The 8,824-nt window shown below is 41.4% G+C and overlaps 1 protein-coding gene across 1 annotated transcript; it reads right to left on the reverse strand.

Moving 5' to 3' along the window:
- Nucleotides 1-4,929: 4,929 nt before the first annotated feature.
- edf1 (endothelial differentiation-related factor 1) lies at nucleotides 4,930-8,575 on the reverse strand. The gene is made up of 5 exons (XM_080046376.1): nucleotides 8,343-8,575; nucleotides 7,327-7,378; nucleotides 6,739-6,899; nucleotides 5,665-5,758; nucleotides 4,930-5,560 (listed from the first exon to the last, which is right to left on the reverse strand). The coding sequence occupies exons 1-5, from the start codon at nucleotides 8,415-8,417 to the stop codon at nucleotides 5,499-5,501; spliced, it is 444 nt and encodes a 147-aa protein (XP_079902502.1). The 5' UTR covers nucleotides 8,418-8,575; the 3' UTR covers nucleotides 4,930-5,498.
- Nucleotides 8,576-8,824: the final 249 nt, after the last annotated feature.

Here is an 8,824-nt window from a genome sequence, read left to right on the forward strand (position 1 = left end):
TTCTTGAAATCAGACAATTGTTTTTAAACTGAAAGAAGGTAGTCATCATTCATATCATTTTGACTAAAATATCCCTTATGCAAGTATACACTTTTATGCTGCTCACACTGGCACATATCTCACCCATCCTTATGTATTCACCACATAAACAGTTTCAATATTTGTTATGCTCATCGTTGGCTTGCTCAGCTCAGCTGGCCTTAGGGGAAAAGCCACACAGTAAAGTTCCAAATGCCAACATTTCCATTCACATCGTTACAGCACAGCCAGAGGCAATAACTTCTGACAGTAGCCCAGACTGCTCCTGCTCCCACAGCTGAATAAAGATTCTCCTATGGAATTAATATTAATGTTACGAGCAACACCTTTGGCAGCATTGCTCTCTAATTGATTACTGCAATTAAAGTGACATGTTACCCAGCATCCCCCGGGACCACCTGCCCCAAACAGACGGACAATGTACAGTCACAGCTGCGACTCTCTGCACATTTGCTGCTGCCCGAATTTTCCAGTGCCTCCTGTCCTGCTAATGATGACCACATTGATTCACAGATGTGCGATATATTGTAGCCTACTGTAGGGCTGGAGACAGGTTATGCAGGGAAAAAAAGGCTTCATGGTTTCCATGGCTACATGTACAATTTTCCTTCTCGTAGTGCCATTCTCTAGCTCCAATATCAATAAGATTTTTATTACCAAAAAAGCCTACAATTATAATGCAGCATCTAAAATAACTTACTAGAGAGAAAGCTAGCAGGAGGAAATATCAGAATCCCAAAGGAGTAGCTGAAGGGTTAAGGATGTGTGACCAGCTCATCCTCCATTGCAACTACAAAGTTGAAACTATTGCCTGTGCCCCACTTACTGCATCGCCAGTTATCTACCTCTTCGGCTTCCCTCTATCACACTTGCCTTTAAGCTCTTGTCAATACAGCACTTTTTTGTGCATGGGTCCTCAAACGTTTTCCGCCCAGCTTACATGTTCCTCCTCCCCTGGCCGTGCTGCTTTTGTTGTTTAGCCAACAATAAGGTCCATGAATCTTTAATAAAAACAGACGGCAGCCTTACCACTGCCCAAAGTAAGTATTACTCAATTCTATAACCTAAGCTTCATTGAGGCCAATCGTTTTGGAGAGCCACTCATTTGACTCAAAAAGATACATAATACATAACATGACATTTCAAAATATCTCTGCAAAAGTGATGAGATTCTTAATTGACACTGTTGTTCGACACAGCAGTAGCATAAGCATTTACATTCATAAAGCAAGGTGTACTTTTGGTTTATGAAAGAAGGCCAAATATGAACCTATATATTTTAAGAAAATATATAACAGGAGATAACACTTTGTACATAAATCCATCTGCAACAACATTTTTGTTCTGCACTGTAACAGTACTCATGATCTATTTTAGTTGTATTCTGACATCTAGTGGCTCCATTTTGCTACTACTTTTAGATTTCAGAATGAAGCAAGCCAAGGCTCTTTCTCCTCACTGCTTACAGTGTCTTTTATATTTGTATAGCGTCGTTTTGGATTGTTTTTTTGAGACAGGCTTTGCTTTTTAAATTTATTGAGTTGGAAAAAAATAATGATAGTGTGGTTTATTAGTTGTTGGTGTGTAGGAAAAGTCAGAACACCTTTGTTTAAGATCCAGGAGAAAATGTTATCTCACAGGGTTTAAGATGTAATGCTTGGTCAATGTAAGGCAATTGCGTACTGAATTGTATAGCAAAGTCAAAGTAATTTCCCTGCAATTAAATTGTATAAAATCCTCTGGAAATATAGGCTAATAACCTAAAATATATAAGGCATAAAAGAGCGCTCATGTATCTTACATCAAAAGGAAAAGCTGAGTGTTATAATCTGAGTAAAGTTAGAAAGTTTGGGTACTTTATAAAGCCTATAGTCCATATAGGCCAGACCAGATATCGGTACCATCGGCACAAAAACAACCACAGCATGGCCAACAACTGTGTCAAAACTAAGACAAATAAACAGCAACTGAAAGGCACAAATAGCCTAGCATTAAAACAGCATTACATGTAGATCCATGCGGCTCAGAAATACACACAATTAACATCAAGGCTGCATCATACAAAATACATTTTACACCAGCATTGTGTGCGCACACAATAAAAGCAGACATTCCCCTACCTGTCCATGACAATGCGCTGGGGCTGGCGGTGATAAACACCTTTCTTCACCGTAGGCCTACTTTTTGTAAAATTCCACACGGACTTCACCTTCATGTTTGGGTTCATAGTAACCTCCGGAGCCGCACACAACCGGGTGAGTTTACTAATGCTAACTGGCGCTAACTTAGTTTATAGGCTAAAGCACAGCCACAGTTTATTCAATGAATTGACCACGACTCCCATTCTCCTCGGTCACTCTAACCACGTCTGCTCCTTTTAGTAGAACTTCGAGGGAAGGAATGTTTCTTTAAAGTGTTTGCTATGGTGCATCGCACCATTAGCATGTGTACACTGTCCTCAGTGCCGATGTCAGTGACGTTGTGTCAATCTCCAAGCTGATTGGCTAGTCCGTCTAAGCATCAAGATTCATCACATCAAAAGTTCAAAATAGCCTCGTTCGACTTCGAGCCGTCTTGCTCAGACCTGCGCAACTATGAAGCGCATCTTGCTGAGCGCACAACAAAAATGCTGTGCGCTCAGCAAGCCGAGTCGAGTGTCATAATTGCGCAGGTCTTAGCAAGACAGTGACATCTCAAACGAGGCTACTGTTCAACTTCAAGCCATGAAGCGATAGAAGCGCCGCTTCATCGCGCCTGAACCATTAGCCCCTTTTACACAGCCAGTGAAAGCCGGGAATATGCCGCGGAATTTCGGCCCTCCGCCCTGCTGTATAAATGCGACCGTTGCGGAACGAGGGAAGAAAGGTGCGAGAGATTGTTCCGGGAATTTTACTACCTCGGGGGGTAGTAATGATTCCCGACACAATCAGTTCCGCCTCTCTGTTTAAATGTGGACAGCTTGTTGTTGCGGAACAGGGGGGCGTTTGACGTTCCATAGCCTACGTTCTAAACGTGCGACCATGCTAGCAGTTGAAGGACGTGTGTTTAAGCTTAACCACGGCGGCCTGATGTCCCGTAAAAATCACCAAATAAAGGGAACGGCGTATAATCTAGCTGGTCATAAGGTCCGCTGCTCAATCCAAACCCCAACGCTTCATTTTGAAGAGTTTATGAGTCTATCTCTGCCCGGGGGAAGTTGTACAATGGGAAAGCTAGGCTAAGCCAGGCTGCGACCGGATCGCCGCCGCTATTATTATCCTAAGTCTGAGCGTATATCCACACTTTATTTCCGTCTACAGTAACGTCACTTCACACACTGTGTGTATGTGTATGTCTGATTGGCAGATCTCTGCCCTCACAAAGAGACTCGCTCACAGCCAACCTGTCACACAAACACACAGACACACACACACACAGAGGTGAAGCAGTGAGCAGCGGAGTGATTTTTGTCAGTTTGGTTAACTGTCCCAGAGATGTTGGACTCAGCGCGTAGCAAGATCAACCGGCACATCGTGGGGACAGTAAAATACGGCCGTCTTACTGCAAGCTCCAGCACTTCTGCTCTCAATTCACCGGCCAGTGTTGTTGTTGTAAAGCAGCTGACCGGCGCGGCGCTAAATGTTTACGTCACACCTGACGCTGTTTACAAGCACCTCTTTCATTCCGGAACGCTGTGTAAAAGGGGCTACTGATGCGCCAGCAGGACGGCGTTACTTGGTTCTGTGTAAATAACACAGAAGCAAGCAAAGCCGGCATATTGGAGTGATGTTGGTCCGTCAATATGCCGCAATCTCTGTGTAAAAGGGGCTAATGATTTTCTGATGTAAAAATCAAATGCCGATTTTCATCGTGAGCATCGCTTTTGGTGTGAACGCACCTTTAGGCTATTGTAATGGAGGCGAGACACTGCAGGTGAATAGGGTAACATTTTAACTTATAGGCCTTGATATCATCATGAAACTTTGCCAGTTGATTACTTACATTAAAACAAAACATTTTGTATTAACATTTTTCTCTGAACTAATTATGCATTTATGACTTGTTCTTCTTAAAAACATGCCGAAAAGGCAATACTAGCTACTTATGTGATAGTATTTTTTGATTTACAAAATGAAAAAGAGGCTGTATCCATATTGTTTTATAAAAACTTTGGACATATAAGTTGTAAAAATTAATGCTGATTTCAACTCTGGCTATTTCCAACACCTAGTTTTGGGGTTTAAAAAAAAAGAAGAGCAAATATACACATAATTATAGTTATATATTGCCAAATGTGCATATGTATTCAAACATGTTAAAAAATTGTTATTTAAAAATATTGTTTTAATGTAAGTTATCAAGTGGCAAGGTTTCATGATGATATCTTTAAGTTAAACTATTGTTTACCATATTTACATGCAGTGTCACACCTCCATTACAATAACCTTTACTTTAGGAGGAGATAACCACTAAAAAGCTACCAATATAAAAGGTGTATCACATCAAAACCTCGTATAGGGATGAGTAGGATATAACGAATCAAAACTAGAATTTGCACACCCAGATGGTACCAATATCTGGTCGGGCCCATGGAATATATAAAGTACCCCAACTTTCAACAGCTCACAGATTTTCCTAGGGGAGTTGAATTTCAACTTTTTAAGTTGTGTTATTAGACACCTTTAAAAACACATTGGTGAAGAAAGCTAGTGGTAAGGGATTTATTCCCAGATTTGCCAAAAATCTGATAATATTCCCAAACTATATGGGGGACCAACTCCTTAAACTTTTAGTTGTTTTCTTAAAAAAATAAATCTTTGAGATCTAGAACAGCTAAGACATAACTAAACATACTTGTTGCTCGTTTTGTTATGAACTACAGCGGCTATCAACGCAGTCAGAAACGTCATGAACTGCCCAACTTTTATTTTTAGATCAAAAACAAAGCACAGCAATAAAACATTTCAACACTTTAATGACATTCACCCACTGTCTTTAAGTGTGTGAAAATAAATGCAATTAAGCACTTTTGGCTTATCATCATGCTACGAATTAACATTAGTCAATCTAGTTGGATTGGTCATGAAAACTAATTCACCTTTAAAAAAGAAAAAAGATTTTTTACAACACATGTAAAAAGTTGAATTGGTCATGCCAAAGCCTGAGCAGACGTGAGTGAAGAGAAATGCACAGAAACCTTTGAGTTTGTGATGTAAAAAAAAAGAAGAAAAAAAAGCATTCAATCATTCAAGAGTGTTGCAGATGACTTGTCAGTATGCAGCTTGCGATGCAGCGGGGCACCAGGTCCTTGGGTGGGACACAGGTGAGAGATCAGCCCAGGTAGAGGGAGGGATAGGGGGATTTGGAGGGGAGAGTTTGAGGGTTTTTTGAGGTGGGGTAGGGAAGGGGTTTAGGTTTCAGTAACAGGGAAAGGAGAGGATAGGGTAGGGGGGGGGGGGGCTGATTTCGAGGCTTTGTAATCACTTCTTTTTTGGTTTTGGCTCCAGGGGCTGGCCAATCTCCTTCCCACGCAGTTTAATCCCTGATTTCGTGATAGAAGAACATATGTGGTTTTCACAGCTGACAACTATGAAATGTCAAAACAAACTTCATTAATTTTTTCTAGCCAACTGTTTTCTTTCTTACCAAGTGCTCTCTCTATCTTGCCCATGACCTGGTTGTTGGGGATTGCTCTACCGCACTCGTAGTCGGCAATGACCTGAGGCTTCTCGTTAATTTTCTGAGGAAAAAGAAAATTCAATTCTTTGTTAAAACCACAAGGCTCAAATTACCTGTGACCGAAGCTTATCAAATAATTAAAAGGAGAGATTGTCTTGTAGACATTCTAAGGACATGGAAAACAAATCTGTTTCATTTAACTGTGTGCATTCTAAAATGACAAAGTGCATAAAATATAGATCTCAACAAAACGTTGTAAATAAACAAGTCACAATAAACCCACATGACCGTTTAGTGATGTAGTAAAGATTATCTTCTGACTGTCGGCGGGGGCAGGAAAACACTACCCATTTACTTCCAGTATTTGAGCTATGCTAACTAGCGATGAGGGAGCTTTGCACATTTCTCCTCCAAAAATTCACACAATTATTAAAAAGGTATGGTTTCTGTCACCTTGTCCTGAACCATAGATAATAAATAATATGGATGTAGCATCCGGGCTGACCTCAGTTATTCACACGGCATCCAATAATCCTGGTTTGTGTGCGTCGCCATTTTGTGAGATTTTTACTCCGCCTCACGTCGGGGGGAGGGAGATAGCTGACGTATACCTCCGAGGCCAAGTGAGGGACAACGGGCGGAGAGCTCATGAGATCGCGCCAATACATTTTCACCTCTGATAAAATAAAAACTAGCGTGGTCCAAAAAAATTCACCCCCCTCAGTGTTGTCATGGAGATATTACCTAAACATACAGACTAAAATGGTTTTGTGGCCCAGGCTGTAAATAGGTTTAATAAGACTTTGAAAACGGCCTATCTAATAAGTGAGTCAAAGAAAAACTGCTCGGTCTTGGCACCACCCCCCCAGTGGCACTTCCTTGTTACTACAGTTGTGGTCACTTTCTTATTGGATGCTGGTAAAAATCGCTGAGGTTGGGGCTTGTCCTGAACCCATAGACAGTTTGAACCGGAGAGTGAAGCTAAAGATTTTAAAAAAAGTAACTATTCTTTTAAGACTATTCTTATAGTAGTGTACTCACAGTGGCCAGGTCTTTCTGGGTCAGGCCTTTGTCCCCTCTGCCTATCTGAATGTACCTGCCCACATCCAGGGTAACCCTGTCATGGTGCAGCTCCTCAGTCTCCCGGTCAAGTTTGGCCGTGTTCTTTGTCACAAGATGCTGTTTGTTCTGCCCTGCAGACCCTGTGGGACCATCAAAGTAATGTTAGGACATCACACAGGGCAGGTAGACAGGTGTAGGGCCCGACCGATTTCAGCCGGCTGATTATATCGGCCGATTATCGCATATTTCGGAATTATCGGCATCGGCCGTTTTTCTGCCAATTTTTTTCTCAAGCAATCATGTGTGAAATGTATTGCTGCCCTGGAGGTAGCCTAAATGAATAGCATTAATGCTATACCCTATTTACAGCAGCAGCAGGGTGTAGTAATACATTGGATTAATTTACACTTGACAGTTCCCCCTGAAACCAAGAGCAGAGGCATTGGTCATCGGTCAAAACAGCATTATCACAACACACATTAATCTCTGAAATGCTTCTTAGGAACTGTTGTATTTGCTAGAATTGTACTGTAATACATTTGTATTTGCATTAAAGCAGTAATTTACATTTCTTGGATGTCTCGACGTCATCCCCACGTCTCTGAGCAGAGGCGATAGCCTGGAGAAAAAAAAGGTGGACACATTGAAATGTTTAATTTCATAAACATTTTCAGATTCATTGACAGCAGATCGCATTATGACAATGTTCAATGTTCACCCTCTTCCACTTTAAGCCGTTGCATCATGTAGTAAATGAATAATGAATCTGCTTTTCTAGGTGTGACGAACAAGGTAAACAAAAGACGACATGATAGGTCTGCCCGAGCAAAATCTGATGCGTGAAGGCAGAACTTAATTTAGTTTTCGTTTTGGTATTTAGCAATATGTGAAATTACCTTTTTGTACAGGAAATATTTGCCTTGTTATCCATGCTCTGGTGACAATTGTATGCTCTAGCAAAACTCAATAAGTAAAATAAAAAAACAAGAAACCTTTCAGGTGAGCTGGCTAATGCTACCTCAGGTCACTGTTAGCCAGGTCAGTCCTTAGATTATTTTGAACTAACTGTAGCTACCCCGCACAAGGGTAATAATGTTTGGGCAATGTTTGGTTAGCCAAAGACACTAGAAATTAAAATAACAGTGGCGTTTTGAAAGCACACTTTCATGTTGCACAACTGGTCGTGTGTTCTGCTTTGCTACGTAGCTAACTGAACTTGTGCTAAGCTAGCCCCGGAGTTTGTTTTGTTTGTGGTGGGAACGCGACGCTGCTAAATGCGGCACTAAAGGGCAACACACCCAAATGGGAAACCATAGCTGGTCTTTGAGTTAGTAGTATATCTCGGCCGTTATTAACGGTTTGCTTGAGAAGACATACGACCCAGTCCAAAATAAACCCCGAGTGACACATGGTCTATGCTTGCTTAACAGTTTAATATGCAACACCAGACGCAGAACAAATTGCTTTGACTATTATAGTACACACTAGCAGTTTACTCGCATGTTCACCACAATCTGTAACCAGATTTTAGCTAAGGTTTCCGAAATAAAAATAAATAGTCGAAGTGAAGAGTACGTGCTAACCTGCTTGGATTTGGCCTGGGCAGCCGTTGGCCCCTTCTTCCTCAACACAGTCACGGTATCCCAGTCATCTCCCATGTTTTTTGTGGGTTTCCTCCTGGTTAATATTTACTTTAGATACAAAAAAATAGGTTCCAACGCAGTGTGTTCAGTGATCCCTTTTGAGAGGGTAGTGCTACTTTGACGTCTCGGGGCCCCCACTTATAGAAGTATCACACGCGTTCTGCCAAAGCTTTATTTACAACAACGGTGATTAACAGTGACACGATGAGTTAGCAGCGACATCTGTTGGTCAGGACTAGCCTGGTCCTACCCTAGGTCCATGTAACATTGTACTTCATTTCATTTGTACTGAAGTGAAATGAAAATTGAGCGGAAGTAGGTAGGCGGGCGGAGCCAGGCTAGGTCAGGACGGGGCACTGACCTACATCCACTTTTTTTATTGTACTTTTAAAACACACATAACATAAGAAAGGGATAAAAAT

The sequence above is a fragment of the Ammodytes marinus genome (assembly GCF_949987685.1).
Source record: "Ammodytes marinus genome assembly, chromosome: 18".
NCBI classification, from domain to species: domain Eukaryota; kingdom Metazoa; phylum Chordata; class Actinopteri; order Uranoscopiformes; family Ammodytidae; genus Ammodytes; species Ammodytes marinus.

Coding starts and splice junctions, on each gene's coding strand:
- edf1 (XM_080046376.1), bottom strand. CDS start 8,417: ATGGGAGATGACTGGGATACCGTGACTGTGTTGAGGAAGAAGGGGCCA. Junction 5,759..6,738: donor CCCAGAAAGACCTGGCCACT/GTGAGTACACTA, acceptor CTTTTTCCTCAG/AAAATTAACGAGAAGCCTCA. Junction 5,561..5,664: donor CAAGATAGAGAGAGCACTTG/GTAAGAAAGAAA, acceptor TCACGAAATCAG/GGATTAAACTGCGTGGGAAG.